Raw genomic sequence first — 21,136 nt, forward strand, 5'->3', positions numbered from 1 at the left:
TTGCTTCTACTAGATATGTCATTACATCCATTACAATATTTATCCATTCTGATATTATCGCCTTGCTATTGCCTTTTTAGCAGCTGATGTAAAAATATTATAGATATTTATTTTTATGCTGCTGGTTATTAAAATGACTTAAATAAAGACTAAAAACATGGAATACATTGATTGATGTTGTGTGGAGCTCTAACCAAAATGTTTTTTTTTTTAGTCTGTGCACAGTCCCAAAATACATGATAATGAGCTCTCTCACAAACCGAGTCTCCAACAGTGGGCATCCTCTGCTCCAAAATTGACCTTTTGCTTAAGGCATTATATAAAAAGAAAGCTCATTAAACATTTTCAGTTTTGCCAAATATGAGAATTTGTACATCTCTGAGACTCATACATCTCCAGCCAATCATCATTTGATACTGACAGATTTCCTCCTAGCTCCCATTTAAAAAAAAACTTTTGTTGTGTGTGCATGTCAAAAATCCATTATAAGATTGAGCAATTGATACTTTGCAGCTGATTTCATCAACATGAGGGTGTGAAGTTAACAGGCAATACTCTGTTAGATCTTACTCAAGTTAGACTTAATCTGAGCTTTATTTTAACACAGTCTTACCACAAAGAGCTGATGGTTGAAACAGGTGAAAGGATTTGTGCTGTTAAAATTACAATTACAAGCTAGCATTAGCCAACAGTTTTTCAATTAATCTCTCACCTTTTTTGTTGAAAATCAAACATCTAAAAAGGATCATGAAAGCTTGTATCGACCACATACTCCTGAATATGTGTTATTTAAATCCATTTTGTATTTTGAGTTTTCAGACTATCTTTGGTGTTTGTATTGTGCCTACATGGCACCTGCTGAACTTTCCACCCATAGAGACACATGTAGAACACCCCTAATGTGATGTCACGGCAAAGTATCAATAGCGCCTTTGATAAGTGCATAAGCTTTCAAGAATATTACCAGAATTGAATCATTAATATCCGTTTTGACCCCAATATTATGTTCAAAACAACTGCGCAACTACAGGTAATCTGAAGAAGTCAGAATTACCATGCAGTTTGAAATCTGTCAGAACTGACTGGGAGTGAATAAAAAGGCCTAAAGTTCTATATCTTTCCATCGAGCTTGAAATTTTGAGGAGCACATATTTATAAGGGCTTGATTTAAGCTGCCCAAAAATATCCTTAAAACTACTTTAAAGGATATTTAAATATTTATCTATAGTTTTATATTTGACCCTATTTTTCCTTGCCATCTGTTTCTGCAAATTCTTTCCCAGTGATTTACAGTGGAAGTGCCTGAAACAGTAAAAGATATTAAATGAAGATATTCATCTTTACGCTTTTAAGTCTGTAGCTCAGGCTGAGAAATGGAAGAGTGCCATCTTCTAATATTTTCTCATTTTAGTTAATAATGGGCAATAATAAATTTTCCTGCAAGTGATGAAATGTCTGTTGGTAAATGTATATCCAGGTATTTAAATGTTTGTTGATCCCATTTAAGGACATATTTATAACCAAGTTGTTTTAGGAAAGAATAATTGAATGTTAAAAGTTGGGTATTCTGTGATTTATAACCAAAATACTTACAAAAGTTTGTAAAAGTTTCATCACCCATGGTAGTGTATTAGGGTCAGGTGTGTGAACCAACGCTTCAGCTGCATATAAAGCAACTTTATGCTCAATGTATATGAATGTCTTTGATGCTTTCTTTGTTTTAGCCACTGTACTATACATGTATATATTTACAGCAAATAAAATCTGAGATGACAAGATTGAAGGACTTTGAGTGATGCCTTTTCATTTTTATTTTGTCTGATGACTTTTTGTATAGTGTAACCTGAAAAAATAGGATATAGGATGTTTATCAAATCAATCCAGTACATAAAACCCAGCTGACTGAGTTAGCGTTTCTTGTTAAATATGCAGTGAGCATCTAATGTTATAAGTTTATCTCTCTAAAACAAAACCAGTCTGATCTGTGTGTATCAGACATGGGAGCTAATCTTTTAACAAGAACACCTGTGAATAATGTACCTGTGAACAATGTACATGTGAACAATGTATAGTGAACATTCAACAATCAGCACACAAACTGTTCTGTATGAGCTGCACTCCACCCTATCTTTACCTTTTTTAGGAATAAATCAGATAACTGCTGATAACTGATGACTGCTTTACTTCATGAGGGTGGCATCTTTGAGTTTTTAATAACTGTATTGTTTGCCTTGAGAAGACTTGACACACGTTCATTTTAAAACACTTTGTACCAGTCTGGAGGAAAGTCATCTGAACCAGAAGTCTTTTTAGGTTTCAGCCTAAAGATGGAGCCATTTATTTCTCTCTCAGTTGTCGAAGTATTATCGTGTACCTCAGATAGTGATGGTGATTGTTATTCACCTTATGGTTATGTGTACAGATTTTTATAGTATTTTTTAAATGCTTCCTGCTGCTTGTTTTTTTAAACAAAAAATGTAGCCACCAAATCATTCTCTCAATAGTGGAATCTGGAAGTGGAAAAGTGGAAGTGGAAAGCTTTTAAACAACATCAAATACATTTGTGTGTTTGTGTTGAACTGATTTAATTTTAGATATTTGAACATGTCCTGCATTGTGATATCTCTCGTCACACCACAGGGCATTCACTACAAATTAGCCATGTTAAAAAGCACTTTTTGGTTTAACACCTATAACTCACTCACTGGAGCTACAGCTGTCAAACTGTACACAAGATGCTCCAACATAAATTTCAGAAACTTGTTAAGTCTACAGCAGGGAAATCAGTGGCCACCAAATAGAATATTATTATGTATAACTACATTATGGAATCAAGGATCAACGTCTGTAACTGAGCAGAATTCCAAAATTCTGTTCAACTGCACTACTGAGTAACTGTGTGCGTTTATAAATCCACTCACCAACGTTCATTAACAGTCTGTAGCAGCCAGCAGCCCTGTGCCACCAGCTACTCGTCTTACAGAGCCCAGAAGTGTTAGAACGCGTGGTTAAAGAGTCCAATACTGATGTGTTTAGTGAAGAATCCTTTTATTACCATTATCTACACTTACACAACCACAGTCAAAACCGTTTGCCTCTGCTCTGTAGCACTGTTCAGACATTAATCAGCCCTTGAATAGGCACACCTGGGCACACCCAGCAAGACCAACTTGGAATCACAGTGCCACACAGTGTCTGGCAGTGCAACACACAAAAGGGTCTCAAAATGGCTCTTACACAGTCCTATTACTATTTTACGTCCTATTTTACTGCAATGCATCTGTAAAGACTTGTCTAAAAGATGTCTAACACATTTATACATGTTATATATTAATGACAGTTTGCATGTATTTGCACACATCTGTCTTCTCAGTGTTATGTGGCAGATTCCAGGTTATGTTATCATGGGTCTGACTGATAGATTTTGTTAGAACCCTAACAGATGTCTTTAAAAATATTCACATACAACAATCCAAGCCTTTATTTCAAATTTTCTGGCATGTATTTTATAAAAAAGCTATTTACATTGGTTTTACATATATGGTTGTTACAACCCTTTGTTGTTTACTGGTCTTAGTGGTGAAGTGTCAGCTCTTACTTCCTGAGGTGTGCATAGTGTGTAAAAGTGACACATCATCACAAAGACCAGTGACAGTTCTGAAGATGGCTTGCCACTAGCAGCATAAAAATGTAAACGGTAAAGTTGTCTGCCTAAAAGAAATTGAAATGAATGTTACCAAAGCAGTGATTCATGTGCTGGATGTACTGCGCTGGCTCCCTGTTTCATCCTGGATTGAATACAAAATCCTTCTGCTGACCCATAAATGCAGCACTGGTCGGGCACCACTGTATCTGCAAGACCTGATCACTTTGCAATCTTTCAGCCGCACCCTCAGATCTTCAGGTAGCATGCTCCTTCAGGTACCCCCTACTAGGCTAAATACAATGGGGGACCGAGGCTTCTGCTCAGCTGCACCACGAATCTGGAATTGCCTCCCTGTTCAGTTGAGAGCCTCACACAGCCTGGACTTTTTTAAAGCTAATCTAAGGACCTCTTTTTTTTTTTTTTTTTTTTTTTTTTTTAGAAAAGCTTACTTTTGATGTTTTTTTTGTGATTTAGCAATTAGTATTGGTTTCTTAAGTACTTATTTTATTGTAGCACTCTGAGATTTGTGAGATTAATATATATGATATATTATACTTTGACCTGTATGTTTTTGTGGGTGCCAGTGTGGCACCCACAAAAACAGATTGATCATTTGTTTTAAAAGATATAAAATCCAAATTCTAAGTCCCAATAAGTGCTCCTTGTTTCTTATTTGCTGTCCGAGAGTCATGTGTTAATTTATGTTTTATGTTAGTCTAAGGGCTGGGATGTGTTATGATGCAGTGATTAAAGCTAAAGCTAATATTTTACTCATTAGGGGAACTTTAAGTTGAATGCATTATTATGTGAAAGTAGTGTTTTGTTTTTAATTTTGGTTTTGTGATCACATGTGATATGTGATAAAAAGGGGGAATTGTGAGATTAATATATATGATATATTATACTTTGACCTGTATGTTTTTGTGGGTGCCAGTGTGGCACGATGATGTCATAATGTACTTCCACATCCATACATGGATGTGGAAGTGCTATGTGCATTTTTGTACCAAGACGTGCAAGACGTGTGTTTCTTAAGAAAGACCAGATCAGCATGCTGACTTTGTCTCCAGTGAACCCAGATAACATGTACATGTCTGTATATTCCAAGCTAATTATTAAGAGAATGTGACGTGTGCTACTAGTATATAGAGCCCACTCTGGAGATGTAAAATCAGGAGATTGTGTCGAATCAGTTTGAATGATGCCTGTGCCAGAATAAAGAACCTGGTTTATGGATCTACTTGAGCCTACTGGATTTTTATTTGCGGTGTGCCTCCGGGAAAAGCTGACAGATTCTATGGAATAAAGATTATTATTTGTATTATTTTTTATTATTAAAAAAATTCAATAAATTATATATATATAATTTATTTTTATTATTATTATTATTATTATTATTATTATTATTATTATTATTATTATTATTATTATTATTCACTCTTGGTATTATAGCTTAAAACAGAGGGCTGTTAATCTCAGACCTCCCACTCCATGGTTCAATGTAGAACTACGCTCACTCAAAGAAAAAGGTCTGAAAATTAGAGAGGCCATGGTGCCACTTCAGCACTGAGCAATCCCCAAAGGCATGGAAAATCTGCATAATGACTTAGAAGAAGGCTCTGTGGAAGGCCAAAACCAGATATCATTCAGATTTAATGGAAGTAAACAGAAACAACGGCAGGTTTCTGTTCAGCACTGTAGCCACGCTGGCTAGCTGCTACAGCGCAGTTGAACTCTTAATCCCTGCCACTTAGCTGCAATGACTTTAAGTTTTTTTAACAACAAAAGCACAACCATCCATCCATTTTCTTTCGCTTATCCGGGGCTGGGTCGCGGGGGCAGCATTCTAAGCAGAGACTCCCAGACTTCCTTCACCCCAGACACGTCCTCCAGCTCCTCCGGTGGGACCCCAAGGCGTTCCCAGGCCAGCTGAGAGACATATTCCCTCCAGCGTGTCCTGGGTCTTCCCCGGGGCCTCCTCCCGATGGGACATGCCCGGAACACCTCCCCAGGGAGGCATCCAGGAGGCATCCTGAACAGATGCCTGAGCCATCTCAACTGGTTTCTCTCAACGTGTAGGATAAGCGGCTCTACTCCGAGCTCCTCCCATGTGAGCAAGCTCCTCACCCTATCCCTAAGGGTGCAGCTGGTCACCCCATGGAGGAAACTCATTTCGCTTGTATCCACAATCTTGTCCTTTTGGTCATTACCCATAGCTTGTGACCATAGGTGAGGGTAGGAAGTAGCTTGACTGGTAAATCGAGAGCTTTGCCTTCCGGCTCAGCTCCTTCTTTGCCACAACAGACCGATACAGCGACCACATCACTGCAGACACTGCACCGATCCGCCTGTCAATCTCATGCTCCATCTGTCCCTCACTTGTGAAAAAGACCCTGAGATACTTGAACTCCTCCACATGAGGCAGAGACTCACCACCCACCCGGAGAGGGCAAACCACCTCTTTCCTGTCGAGAACCATGGCCTCTGATTTGGAGGAGCTGGTTCTCATCCCAGCCGCTCCACACTTGGCTGCAAACCGCCTCAGTGCCTGCTGCAGGTCCTGGCTCGATGAAGCCATCAGGACAACATCATCTGCAAACAGCTGAGATGAGTTCCTGTGGTTCCCAAACCAGACCCCCTCCAGCCCCTGGTCAGGTCTATTCCAGGGTACTGGAGAGGAGAATTTGACCGATAGTCGAACCTCAAATTCAGGAGGAGCAGTGTGGTTTTCATCCCAGTCGCGGAAAACACTGGACCAGCTCCATCGGGTCCTTGAGGGCTCATGTTTGCCCAACCAGTCCACATGTGCTTTGTGGATCTGGAGAAGGCATTTGACCGTGTCCCTCATGGTGTCCTTTGGGGGCTGCTACGGGAGTATGGGGTCTGGGGCTCTTTGCTAAGAGCTGTCCGGTCCCTGTATGACCGGAGCAGGAACCGTGTTCGCATTGCCGGCAGTAAGTCAGACCTGTTCCCAGTGCATGTTGGACTCTGCCAGGGCTGCCCTTTGTCATCGGACAGAAAAGCACAACCATTTGAGATAAATTAAACAAAATTTCTTCTTCAGTTAGTACTGAGCAAGACCAGGCTGTGAAACTAGTGCCCTACATAAATCCACCAGTGATACTGGACAAGTTTACTGTTGTCGACCAAGCAGAGATAACTTCAGCCTTTATGGTCTCAAAAACATCAACTTGTATGTTAGACCCTATTCCCTCTAATTATAGACCCTATCCTTAATATAGTAAATATATGGCTATATTTATGGCTATTTCCTCCAATCCTTCAAATATGCAGTGATTAAACCACTTCTGAAAAAAAAAAAAATCTTGAACCTAACCTTTTAGCAACCTATAGACGCATTGCTAATCTTCCCTTTGTCTCAAAAATCCTTGAGTTAATGTAGTACTTAAGGTGCTTTCTGTAGCCTTTTTGCACTTTTTGGCTATGTAGTTACCTTTACTGTGAGTACCAGTGTGAAAGTGAGGATAAGCCATATCAGACAGACTGTAGATGCGATAGAGCTGAAGAAGGAGAATAACAAGAACAATGGAGGACACTCTGAGTTAAAGTGAAAAATATTTCAGATTATAGCTGAGCTGATGAGGGCCAAGCGTGCCGCGGCTTGTGCTGTTCCGATGGCAAAAACTCAGGGTTGGGAGGAGTTTGCGTAGGCCATGGAAGAGGACTACAGGACAGCCTCAAAGAAATTCTGGCAAACCGTCCGAGGCCTAAAGAAGGGGTATCAGTGTTTCACCAACACTGTTTACAGTGCGGGTGGAGGGCTGCTGACCTCGACTGGGGATGTTGTCAGATGGTGGAAGGTATACTTTGAGGATCTCAATACCACCATCACATCTTCCGAGGAGGATGAAGAGACTGGAGACCCGGAGGCGGACTCGTCCACCACCGTGGCTAAAGTCACTGAGCTGCTTGGCAAGCCCCTCGGTGGCAAGGCCCCAAGGGTGGACGAGATCCGTCCCAAGTACCTTAAGTCTCTGGATGTTGTGGGGCTGTCTTGGCTGACACATCTCGTTACACAATGGCAGAGTTTCTGGAGTAAAAATGAGTAGAATCCAGCCGCAAACTTACTCATAAATAAGTTGGTGTGTGCAGAGCACTCATATGACTTTAGGTGGAATTCAATGCAATTTCCCATAGGCACCCTGAACTTGAAAAGTGAAATTGTGAAAATCCACAATAGATATCAACTCAATTCTTGCTCTTTGAACTCAAAATATGCACGAAATACTTTCTTTAAATACATTTTTGAACAGGTACTTTAATATTTTTACTAAGTAGATTTTTTCATATGCAATTTTACGTGAGTGGTTTTTTCTTGCTCTAGTATTTTTAATTTGTACTTTTCTTTAAGCAACAAAATTGAGTACTTCACTACGCCACTGCCCTTATTTGGCCTTGTTTCTTTGGCTATAATCTTCCACAGTATGGCATAGCTGTATCCACCTCTATGGAGAATGTTACGAAGTATGGTTTTAACTTTCTTTTTCCATGGAATCATGCAAGTGAAGTTCCACTGTACAACAAGCACAATGGGTATATCTTGGTCAGAATAGTTTCAGTGCAAATCTCTATTAAGAGTAGTATTGGTCAATGTCTTCAGTTGATACATTAAAAGAAAACAGGTACTCAGTGTGTTATTGGCAACTGCATTTTACCTATTGTTCCTCGATATGTTTCACAAATAAACAAAATATTGTTAAATGCCACAAACATTAAGAGAATCAAAGAAGAGAATCATTTATTTCCTAAGATAATAACATGATCAGTTTCTCCCATTGACTGATACAGTGATTGACATGTCGAAATTCGTATGTCTAGTTAATGATCCAAGAAGCAGGAAACTGCACATTTAAAACAAAAAAGCATTACCAAATCCAGTTAGCAAATCATATTTTCAGTCCCAATTAAATACATGTTTACAGTCACTATAGCATGAATAGGTTAACAGGATAAAATGTTTAACTGCAAAAACTATGCAAATTACTGATTACAAATAAATTTGAGCAAATGTCCGATAATTAGGAAGTGTGCGTTCACATGCTAGTTGTTTTTAAAAGCACTTGTAAACTCTTTGCAGTGAATAATTAGGATGCTCAGAATGCATAAGGTAAGTAAAGAATAACTTTGGACCACTGCAAAATGTTTAAAATAAACTAGTTCTATTGTCTATTTTTAAGACAGTAAAAATCAGGTACAGTGCCTTTAATGCTGGGTGTGCATTGGCAACTTACACTGTATAATAGATTTTGACAAATGATCAGAGACTAAGAAGTGACTTTCTAGATTTGATAAAAAACATTTAACCTTATTGTAGTTCATTTGTCAATATGTTTTCATAGCCTGGGTATAATCAGAAAAAATGCATTGCCTTCATTAAAACGCTCAAATTGACTTTTAACATATTTTAACTATTCAAAGATTATTGAGCTAAAAATGCAGGAATATAGATAGTGTCATTAAATAGTATGAGTTGATAACACATTGGTCTGTTGTTGGTTTGGCTTTAATTGTAAACTGTGTGAAAATTCTTTCATTATGAACCTGTGTAAACTGTAATAGAGGTCTCAAAGCAGCAGGGGGAGCTGTTGTGTGTTTTGTGAGAGATCTGGTCAGATTTACAAACTTCAGCAGTGAGTTATGTCTGAAAAACAAAAAGAAGAGACACACATTTTAAACTTAGTAAAATAAATTTTAGCTATAATCAAATCGGGGGGGAGTTTCACATCAACTGGTGACAAAAATAATCTCAACCTTACAGATGGTAGCTTTAGGAGCCCCTGTCTGCTAAATGAGGATGTATTAACCTTGTGTCCAGTTGGTTCTATCGTGCCTCTGTGTTCTGTTTGATAAGTCGGTCATTTGTTTTATGTGATCCCAGAGAAGTGATCTTGTCGCCTCAGATAAGACAGACTGAGTTTCAGGATGTTTGAGACACAAACACTGTGGAAGAGTCTAATCCCCTTAAATGTCATACATGACCTGGAGGCCTAAAACTTCCACCTCATCAAGCACTAGTGGTCACATCTGGCAATAACTACTTTTTAGGAAGTTACTATCTCGACTGTGGTTGTAAAAATACAGATATTTACATTAATTTGCATCAGTTAAGATTTTTATGCTGTACATCTGTACATCACTCCTACTAAAGAGACAACCCTACTCCTCACTCCTACTAAAGAGACAACCCTACTCCTCACTCCTACTAAAGAGACAACCCTACTCCTCACTCCTACTAAAGAGACAACCCTACTCCTCACTCCTACTAAAGAGACAACCTTCAGAAAGATTATATCCCAGTTAAATTCCTCTTTATTAATGTTAATTCCCATTGACACTTGAAATTTTGGCAAACCTACACCAGAATTTCACTCAGTGTACAATTTTTAAGTGTTCCATGCAGTGATCTTTTTTATTTTATTTAACCTATCGATTTCCATGGAGACAAGCACATGATGGCACCAGGCCAAGTTACAAGTCAGGTCTGTGGATAGGTCCCCAGACAAATGCATGTTTTGCATGGTATTTTTGAAGAGAATAGTTATAATTGACTAGAACGCTTGATAGCTATGTTTAATGCTATGTTTAATGATATGCATTCAACGAAAACCAATACCATCTCTGTGTGAGTAGATAATCTACCAGAAAAGTTACATAGTGCACCTAAGCCTCAATAGAAGAAAATATTCTATAAAATGGAAAATGGAAAATAAATCAGTGGATATTTAGCTTTTTTCTTTCACCTGTTTGGTGTTAGCAGCTCCTTCACTTGGTCCCATTGTACTTGACCTCTTTCCCACATTTTTTTAATGTTTCTGTCAAAAATTCTATGTCTTTCTCCGACTCGATCCAAACCAGCTTTTTGGGCAAATCAATTTCAAACTTCACTTCTGCAAAAAACAATAAAAATCTGTTAAAGTTTACACAAAAATGTAGATGTGAAAACACTTTATTGCCAAAAGAAATAAAAGATCTTTGTCTCGTGTTCACTCCCTAACTGCACAGTAAAAGTCATAAGATAAACTACATATCGACTTCACTGTTTTATGTTTAAATGTATAAAAGCACCTACATGACGGGCCAATGATTAGGCTTCTGTTCCTGCAAAAACTGAAGTTTTATGAAGTTGTTACCAGTATGTAGAGTTATGTATTTATTTGATTGGGACAGTTATACCATTATGTAGGGCTGAAGAATTTGGGAAAAATCTGATGAGAGAGATATTTTTTTGAGTATTGCAATTGTGGTTAGAGTTGCAATACATTCTATTGTCTAAAAAACTGCAGCCTTTGTGATTTGGTATTTGCACAAACTTGAATTGAGATTTTACAGTAACACTGAAAAAGTATAAATAGTTTTATACAGTAATAAACATATTACCATCTCCGAGTTTGTTGAGGATTCTCGTGACAGCTCCAGAGCAACCCTCACATGTCATAGCCACCTCAAACTCATGCTTCTGTTTAAGACAATGATAAACATAAAGAAAAACAACATTATATCTTTATAAGCTATAATAACAAAATGGTTTAAAAGGAGTTTGCACAGAAATCCACTGGAAGCTTTGAATGCATAACTATATTTAAAAATTCTGCCTTTTCCAGGGTTAACATTACATAAAATAATACATTGTACATTTTGATTTCAATTGTACTTAATATAGTACGAGATGTTGCATAGCATAGCACATACCTGGTGTCACCAAATAGAATCATCTTAGTTAAAACGACACTAAAAAGCATTTCGCCTAAACTACACATTCCTGACGTTAGATGTTAAATGTATATTTATGGTATTTACTCTGAAAATTGCCAGTTATTTTCCGTGGATGTAACGTTAGTAAATGTAGTTATAATTGTCTATAAAACTGGTAAAACGCAGTATTTGTATTGTTAGCTTGAACAGTAACAACAGCGGGTAAACTAACTATTACTTTAAACTTACAGTCATGTTTGCGGTATTCTGTGGAAACAGAGGGTTCAGATCGAAGTGCACTTTGCCTTTTGAGTTTGAGGCAGTCACGGGCTTAAAATCAGCAGAAAAATGTGAAAATAAGTGAAATCTGGTGAAGAGCGGAGAGCGGCGCTGTAAACGCGACACAGCTTCCGGGTTGACAGATCAGAGACGTCAGCACAAAAGCCAATCAGATTAAATATTGTATGATTTAACATAATGAAACAAGATACACTTGAAATATATATGTAAGTTGCACTTACCTGTCAGCCTGTTTTTATTTAATGTAATTTTTAAATGAATGTTGGTGGTTTGATTTTTGCGAAATTGACGCTTTTAATTCTGATTTTCACCACTTGATGGCAGCACGCGCAGAGAGACGGTTTGTGAGAGTTCTGGCTTTTGCTTCCTGTTAACAGCAGTAGTAGCCACGACAATACAAAGTTAATGTCTCCATCTAACTTTGTTTATTTCAGTTTGGTACAGTCCCACCAAGCACAAAAATGACTCATATGAAGTCATACTGTTTAGACGTTTGTTATTTGATGAGATTATTGAGATCTGTGATTAGCTTTTTATGCTAACTCCCGTGCTAGCACTTAGCCTAGACTTGCTAATTCTCCGTTAGCTCCACATTCTGTATTGCAATTTACCCTTATAAGCTATAATAACAAAACGGTTTAAAAGGAGTTTGCACAGAAACTCCTTTTAAACCTCCTTTTATGAAGAATTTGGAGCATTTTGTTCATATAACAACAAACTCAAACGCTGCAGTGTCGCTTCAAAGTACTTCAAAGTACTTATACTGATGATAGTGCGGTAATGGTGAGCTATAAGACACAGTATTTCATCGTGCGTAAACCCCAGGTGAAAGTTTATCTGAACAAAATGCTCCAAATTCTTCCATAAAAGGAGGTTTAAAAGGAGTTTCTGTGCAAACTCCTTTTAAACCGTTTTGTTATTATAGCTTATAAGGGTAAATTGCAATACAGAATGTGGAGCTAACGGAGAATTAGCAAGTCTAGGCTAAGTGCTAGCACGGGAGTTAGCATAAAAAGCTAATCACAGATCTCAATAATCTCATCAAATAACAAACGTCTAAACAGTATGACTTCATATGAGTCATTTTTGTGCTTGGTGGGACTGTACCAAACTGAAATAAACAAAGTTAGATGGAGACATTAACTTTGTATTGTCGTGGCTACTACTGCTGTTAACAGGAAGCAAAAGCCAGAACTCTCACAAACCGTCTCTCTGCGCGTGCTGCCATCAAGTGGTGAAAATCAGAATTAAAAGCGTCAATTTCGCAAAAATCAAACCACCAACATTCATTTAAAAATTACATTAAATAAAAACAGGCTGACAGGTAAGTGCAACTTACATATATATTTCAAGTGTATCTTGTTTCATTATGTTAAATCATACAATATTTAATCTGATTGGCTTTTGTGCTGACGTCTCTGATCTGTCAACCCGGAAGCTGTGTCGCGTTTACAGCGCCGCTCTCCGCTCTTCACCAGATTTCACTTATTTTCACATTTTTCTGCTGATTTTAAGCCCGTGACTGCCTCAAACTCAAAAGGCAAAGTGCACTTCGATCTGAACCCTCTGTTTCCACAGAATACCGCAAACATGACTGTAAGTTTAAAGTAATAGTTAGTTTACCCGCTGTTGTTACTGTTCAAGCTAACAATACAAATACTGCGTTTTACCAGTTTTATAGACAATTATAACTACATTTACTAACGTTACATCCACGGAAAATAACTGGCAATTTTCAGAGTAAATACCATAAATATACATTTAACATCTAACGTCAGGAATGTGTAGTTTAGGCGAAATGCTTTTTAGTGTCGTTTTAACTAAGATGATTCTATTTGGTGACACCAGGTATGTGCTATGCTATGCAACATCTCGTACTATATTAAGTACAATTGAAATCAAAATGTACAATGTATTATTTTATGTAATGTTAACCCTGGAAAAGGCAGAATTTTTAAATATAGTTATGCATTCAAAGCTTCCAGTGGATTTCTGTGCAAACTCCTTTTAAACCATTTTGTTATTATAGCTTATAAAGATATAATGTTGTTTTTCTTTATGTTTATCATTGTCTTAAACAGAAGCATGAGTTTGAGGTGGCTATGACATGTGAGGGTTGCTCTGGAGCTGTCACGAGAATCCTCAACAAACTCGGAGATGGTAATATGTTTATTACTGTATAAAACTATTTATACTTTTTCAGTGTTACTGTAAAATCTCAATTCAAGTTTGTGCAAATACCAAATCACAAAGGCTGCAGTTTTTTAGACAATAGAATGTATTGCAACTCTAACCACAATTGCAATACTCAAAAAAATATCTCTCTCATCAGATTTTTCCCAAATTCTTCAGCCCTACATAATGGTATAACTGTCCCAATCAAATAAATACATAACTCTACATACTGGTAACAACTTCATAAAACTTCAGTTTTTGCAGGAACAGAAGCCTAATCATTGGCCCGTCATGTAGGTGCTTTTATACATTTAAACATAAAACAGTGAAGTCGATATGTAGTTTATCTTATGACTTTTACTGTGCAGTTAGGGAGTGAACACGAGACAAAGATCTTTTATTTCTTTTGGCAATAAAGTGTTTTCACATCTACATTTTGTGTAAACTTTAACAGATTTTTATTGTTTTTTGCAGAAGTGAAGTTTGAAATTGATTTGCCCAAAAAGCTGGTTTGGATCGAGTCGGAGAAAGACATAGAATTTTGACAGAAACATTAAAAAAATGTGGGAAAGAGGTCAAGTTACAATGGGACCAAGTGAAGGAGCTGCTAACACCAAACAGGTGAAAGAAAAAAGCTAAATATCCACTGATTTATTTTCCATTTTCCATTTTATAGAATATTTTCTTCTATTGAGGCTTAGGTGCACTATGTAACTTTTCTGGTAGATTATCTACTCACACAGAGATGGTATTGGTTTTCCGTTGAATGCATATCATTAAACATAGCATTAAACATAGCTATCAAGCGTTCTAGTCAATTATAACTATTCTCTTCAAAAATACCATGCAAAACATGCATTTGTCTGGGGACCTATCCACAGACCTGACTTGTAACTTGGCCTGGTGCCATCATGTGCTTGTCTCCATGGAAATCGATAGGTTAAATAAAATAAAAAGATCACTGCATGGAACACTTAAAAATTGTACACTGAGTGAAATTCTGGTGTAGGTTTGCCAAAATTTCAAGTGTCAATGGGAATTAACATTAATAAAGAGGAATTTAACTGGGATATAATCTTTCTGAAGGTTGTCTCTTTAGTAGGAGTGAGGAGTAGGGTTGTCTCTTTAGTAGGAGTGAGGAGTAGGGTTGTCTCTTTAGTAGGAGTGAGGAGTAGGGTTGTCTCTTTAGTAGGAGTGATGTACAGATGTACAGCATAAAAAATCTTAACTGATGCAAATTAATGTAAATATCTGTATTTTTACAACCACAGTCGAGATAGTAACTTCCTAAAAAGTAGTTATTGCCAGATGTGACCACTAGTGCTTGATGAGGTGGAAGTTTTAGGCCTCCAGGTCATGTATGACATTTAAGGGGATTAGACTCTTCCACAGTGTTTGTGTCTCAAACATCCTGAAACTCAGTCTGTCTTATCTGAGGCGACAAGATCACTTCTCTGGGATCACATAAAACAAATGACCGACTTATCAAACAGAACACAGAGGCACGATAGAACCAACTGGACACAAGGTACATCCTCATTTAGCAGACAGGGGCTCCTAAAGCTACCATCTGTAAGGTTGAGATTATTTTTGTCACCAGTTGATGTGAAACTCCCCCCCGATTTGATTATAGCTAAAATTTATTTTACTAAGTTTAAAATGTGTGTCTCTTCTTTTTGTTTTTCAGACATAACTCACTGCTGAAGTTTGTAAATCTGACCAGATCTCTCACAAAACACACAACAGCTCCCCCTGCTGCTTTGAGACCTCTATTACAGTTTACACAGGTTCATAATGAAAGAATTTTCACACAGTTTTACAATTAAAGCCAAACCAACAACAGACCAATGTGTTATCAACTCATACTATTTAATGACACTATCTATATTCCTGCATTTTTAGCTCAATAATCTTTGAATAGTTAAAATATGTTAAAAGTCAATTTGAGCGTTTTAATGAAGGCAATGCATTTTTTCTGATTATACCCAGGCTATGAAAACATATTGACAAATGAACTACAATAAGGTTAAATGTTTTTTATCAAATCTAGAAAGTCACTTCTTAGTCTCTGATCATTTGTCAAAATCTATTATACAGTGTAAGTTGCCAATGCACACCCAGCATTAAAGGCACTGTACCTGATTTTTACTGTCTTAAAAATAGACAATAGAACTAGTTTATTTTAAACATTTTGCAGTGGTCCAAAGTTATTCTTTACTTACCTTATGCATTCTGAGCATCCTAATTATTCACTGCAAAGAGTTTACAAGTGCTTTTAAAAACAACTAGCATGTGAACGCACACTTCCTAATTATCGGACATTTGCTCAAATTTATTTGTAATCAGTAATTTGCATAGTTTTTGCAGTTAAACATTTTATCCTGTTAACCTATTCATGCTATAGTGACTGTAAACATGTATTTAATTGGGACTGAAAATATGATTTGCTAACTGGATTTGGTAATGCTTTTTTGTTTTAAATGTGCAGTTTCCTGCTTCTTGGATCATTAACTAGACATACGAATTTCGACATGTCAATCACTGTATCAGTCAATGGGAGAAACTGATCATGTTATTATCTTAGGAAATAAATGATTCTCTTCTTTGATTCTCTTAATGTTTGTGGCATTTAACAATATTTTGTTTATTTGTGAAACATATCGAGGAACAATAGGTAAAATGCAGTTGCCAATAACACACTGAGTACCTGTTTTCTTTTAATGTATCAACTGAAGACATTGACCAATACTACTCTTAATAGAGATTTGCACTGAAACTATTCTGACCAAGATATACCCATTGTGCTTGTTGTACAGTGGAACTTCACTTGCATGATTCCATGGAAAAAGAAAGTTAAAACCATACTTCGTAACATTCTCCATAGAGGTGGATACAGCTATGCCATACTGTGGAAGATTATAGCCAAAGAAACAAGGCCAAATAAGGGCAGTGGCGTAGTGAAGTACTCAATTTTGTTGCTTAAAGAAAAGTACAAATTAAAAATACTAGAGCAAGAAAAAACCACTCACGTAAAATTGCATATGAAAAAATCTACTTAGTAAAAATATTAAAGTACCTGTTCAAAAATGTATTTAAAGAAAGTATTTCGTGCATATTTTGAGTTCAAAGAGCAAGAATTGAGTTGATATCTATTGTGGATTTTCACAATTTCACTTTTCAAGTTCAGGGTGCCTATGGGAAATTGCATTGAATTCCACCTAAAGTCATATGAGTGCTCTGCACACACCAACTTATTTATGAGTAAGTTTGCGGCTGGATTCTACTCATTTTTACTCCAGAAACTCTGCCATTGTGTAACGAGATGTGTCAGCCAAGACAGCCCCACAACATCCAGAGACTTAAGGTACTTGGGACGGATCTCGTCCACCCTTGGGGCCTTGCCACCGAGGGGCTTGCCAAGCAGCTCAGTGACTTTAGCCACGGTGGTGGACGAGTCCGCCTCCGGGTCTCCAGTCTCTTCATCCTCCTCGGAAGATGTGATGGTGGTATTGAGATCCTCAAAGTATACCTTCCACCATCTGACAACATCCCCAGTCGAGGTCAGCAGCCCTCCACCCGCACTGTAAACAGTGTTGGTGAAACACTGATACCCCTTCTTTAGGCCTCGGACGGTTTGCCAGAATTTCTTTGAGGCTGTCCTGTAGTCCTCTTCCATGGCCTACGCAAACTCCTCCCAACCCTGAGTTTTTGCCATCGGAACAGCACAAGCCGCGGCACGCTTGGCCCTCATCAGCTCAGCTATAATCTGAAATATTTTTCACTTTAACTCAGAGTGTCCTCCATTGTTCTTGTTATTCTCCTTCTCCTTCAGCTCTATCGCATCTACAGTCTGTCTGATATGGCTTATCCTCACTTTCACACTGGTACTCACAGTAAAGGTAACTACATAGCCAAAAAGTGCAAAAAGGCTACAGAAAGCACCTTAAGTACTACATTAACTCAAGGATTTTTGAGACAAAGGGAAGATTAGCAATGCGTCTATAGGTTGCTAAAAGGTTAGGTTCAAGATTTTTTTTTTTTTTCAGAAGTGGTTTAATCACTGCATATTTGAAGGATTGGAGGAAATAGCCATAAATATAGCCATATATTTACTATATTAAGGATAGGGTCTATAATTAGAGGGAATAGGGTCTAACATACAAGTTGATGTTTTTGAGACCATAAAGGCTGAAGTTATCTCTGCTTGGTCGACAACAGTAAACTTGTCCAGTATCACTGGTGGATTTATGTAGGGCACTAGTTTCACAGCCTGGTCTTGCTCAGTACTAACTGAAGAAGAAATTTTGTTTAATTTATCTCAAATGGTTGTGCTTTTCTGTCCGATGACAAAGGGCAGCCCTGGCAGAGTCCAACATGCACTGGGAACAGGTCTGACTTACTGCCGGCAATGCGAACACGGTTCCTGCTCCGGTCATACAGGGACCGGACAGCTCTTAGCAAAGAGCCCCAGACCCCATACTCCCGTAGCAGCCCCCAAAGGACACCATGAGGGACACGGTCAAATGCCTTCTCCAGATCCACAAAGCACATGTGGACTGGTTGGGCAAACATGAGCCCTCAAGGACCCGATGGAGCTGGTCCAGTGTTTTCCGCGACTGGGATGAAAACCACACTGCTCCTCCTGAATTTGAGGTTCGACTATCGGTCAAATTCTCCTCTCCAGTACCCTGGAATAGACCTGACCAGGGGCTGGAGGGGGTCTGGTTTGGGAACCACAGGAACTCATCTCAGCTGTTTGCAGATGATGTTGTCCTGATGGCTTCATCGAGCCAGGACCTGCAGCAGGCACTGAGGCGGTTTGCAGCCAAGTGTGGAGCGGCTGGGATGAGAACCAGCTCCTCCAAATCAGAGGCCATGGTTCTCGACAGGAAAAGGTGGTTTGCCCTCTCCGGGTGGGTGGTGAGTCTCTGCCTCATGTGGAGGAGTTCAAGTATCTCAGGGTCTTTTTCACAAGTGAGGGACAGATGGAGCATGAGATTGACAGGCGGATCGGTGCAGTGTCTGCAGTGATGTGGTCGCTGTATCGGTCTGTTGTGGCAAAGAAGGAGCTGAGCCGGAAGGCAAAGCTCTCGATTTACCAGTCAAGCTACTTCCTACCCTCACCTATGGTCACAAGCTATGGGTAATGACCAAAAGGACAAGATTGTGGATACAAGCGAAATGAGTTTCCTCCATGGGGTGACCAGCTGCACCCTTAGGGATAGGGTGAGGAGCTTGCTCACATGGGAGGAGCTCGGAGTAGAGCCGCTTATCCTACACGTTGAGAGAAACCAGTTGAGATGGCTCAGGCATCTGTTCAGGATGCCTCCTGGATGCCTCCCTGGGGAGGTGTTCCGGGCATGTCCCATCGGGAGGAGGCCCCGGGGAAGACCCAGGACACGCTGGAGGGAATATGTCTCTCAGCTGGCCTGGGAACGCCTTGGGGTCCCACCGGAGGAGCTGGAGGACGTGTCTGGGGTGAAGGAAGTCTGGGAGTCTCTGCTTAGAATGCTGCCCCCGCGACCCAGCCCCGGATAAGCGAAAGAAAATGGATGGATGGTTGTGCTTTTGTTGTTAAAAAAACTTAAAGTCATTGCAGCTAAGTGGCAGGGATTAAGAGTTCAACTGCGCTGTAGCAGCTAGCCAGCGTGGCTACAGTGCTGAACAGAAACCTGCCGTTGTTTCTGTTTACTTCCATTAAATCTGAATGATATCTGGTTTTGGCCTTCCACAGAGCCTTCTTCTAAGTCATTATGCAGATTTTCCATGTCTTTGGGGATTGCTCAGTGCTGAAGTGGCACCATGGCCTCTCTAATTTTCAGACCTTTTTCTTTGAGTGAGCGTAGTTCTACATTGAACCATGGAGTGGGAGGTCTGAGATTAACAGCCCTCTGTTTTAAGCTATAATACCAAGAGTGAATAATAATAATAATAATAATAATAATAATAATAATAATAATAATAAAAATAAATTATATATATATAATTTATTGAATTTTTTTAATAATAAAAAATAATAAAAATAATAATCTTTATTCCATAGAATCTGTCAGCTTTTCCCGGAGGCACACCGCAAATAAAAATCCAGTAGGCTCAAGTAGATCCATAAACCAGGTTCTTTATTCTGGCACAGGCATCATTCAAACTGATTCGACACAATCTCCTGATTTTACATCTCCAGAGTGGGCTCTATATACTAGTAGCACACGTCACATTCTCTTAATAATTAGCTTGGAATATACAGACATGTACATGTTATCTGGGTTCACTGGAGACAAAGTCAGCATGCTGATCTGGTCTTTCTTAAGAAACACACGTCTTGCACGTCTTGGTACAAAAATGCACATAGCACTTCCACATCCATGTATGGATGTGGAAGTACATTATGACATCATCGTGCCACACTGGCACCCACAAAAACATACAGGTCAAAGTATAATATATCATATATATTAATCTCACAATTCCCCCTTTTTATCACATATCACATGTGATCACAAAACCAAAATTAAAAACAAAACACTACTTTCACATAATAATGCATTCAACTTAAAGTTCCCCTAATGAGTAAAATATTAGCTTTAGCTTTAATCACTGCATCATAACACATCCCAGCCCTTAGACTAACATAAAACATAAATTAACACATGACTCTCGGACAGCAAATAAGAAACAAGGAGCACTTATTGGGACTTAGAATTTGGATTTTATATCTTTTAAAACAAATGATCAATCTGTTTTTGTGGGTGCCACACTGGCACCCACAAAAACATACAGGTCAAAGTATAATATATCATATATATTAATCTCACAAATCTCAGAGTGCTACAATAAAATAAGTACTTAAGAAACCAATACTAATTGCTAAATCACAAAAAAAACATCAAAAGTAAGCTTTTCTAAAAAATAAAAAAAAAAAAAAAAAAAGAGGTCCTTAGATTAGCTTTAAAAAAGTCCAGGCTGTGTGAGGCTCTCAACTGAACAGGGAGGCAATTCCAGATTCGTGGTGCAGCTGAGCAGAAGCCTCGGTCCCCCATTGTATTTAGCCTAGTAGGGGGTACCTGAAGGAGCATGCTACCTGAAGATCTGAGGGTGCGGCTGAAAGATTGCAAAGTGATCAGGTCTTGCAGATACAGTGGTGCCCGACCAGTGCTGCATTTATGGGTCAGCAGAAGGATTTTGTATTCAATCCAGGATGAAACAGGGAGCCAGCGCAGTACATCCAGCACATGAATCACTGCTTTGGTAACATTCATTTCAATTTCTTTTAGGCAGACAACTTTACCGTTTACATTTTTATGC

The 21,136-nt window shown here is 38.5% G+C and overlaps 2 protein-coding genes across 2 annotated transcripts; one reads left to right on the forward strand and one right to left on the reverse strand.

Moving 5' to 3' along the window:
* Positions 1–8,347: 8,347 nt before the first annotated feature.
* Positions 8,348–11,760, reverse strand: LOC117377739 (copper transport protein ATOX1-like). Its single transcript, XM_033974224.2, has 4 exons — positions 11,609–11,760; positions 11,045–11,123; positions 10,408–10,554; positions 8,348–9,308 (listed from the first exon to the last, which is right to left on the reverse strand). The coding sequence occupies exons 1-3, from the start codon at positions 11,612–11,614 to the stop codon at positions 10,430–10,432; spliced, it is 210 nt and encodes a 69-aa protein (XP_033830115.1). The 5' UTR covers positions 11,615–11,760; the 3' UTR covers positions 8,348–9,308; positions 10,408–10,429.
* Positions 11,761–13,103: 1,343 nt separating this feature from the next.
* On the forward strand, positions 13,104–14,379 carry LOC117377313 (copper transport protein ATOX1-like). The gene is made up of 3 exons (XM_055224677.1): positions 13,104–13,255; positions 13,741–13,819; positions 14,309–14,379. The coding sequence occupies exons 1-3, from the start codon at positions 13,250–13,252 to the stop codon at positions 14,377–14,379; spliced, it is 156 nt and encodes a 51-aa protein (XP_055080652.1). The 5' UTR covers positions 13,104–13,249.
* Positions 14,380–21,136: the final 6,757 nt, after the last annotated feature.

The sequence above is a fragment of the Periophthalmus magnuspinnatus genome, chromosome 10 (genome assembly GCF_009829125.3).
Source record: "Periophthalmus magnuspinnatus isolate fPerMag1 chromosome 10, fPerMag1.2.pri, whole genome shotgun sequence".
Lineage (NCBI taxonomy): Eukaryota > Metazoa > Chordata > Actinopteri > Gobiiformes > Gobiidae > Periophthalmus > Periophthalmus magnuspinnatus.

Coding starts and splice junctions, on each gene's coding strand:
- LOC117377313 (XM_055224677.1), top strand. Junction 13,820..14,308: donor CCTCAACAAACTCGGAGATG/GTAATATGTTTA, acceptor TGTTTTTTGCAG/AAGTGAAGTTTGAAATTGAT.
- LOC117377739 (XM_033974224.2), bottom strand. Junction 10,555..11,044: donor CCTCAACAAACTCGGAGATG/GTAATATGTTTA, acceptor TGTTTTTTGCAG/AAGTGAAGTTTGAAATTGAT.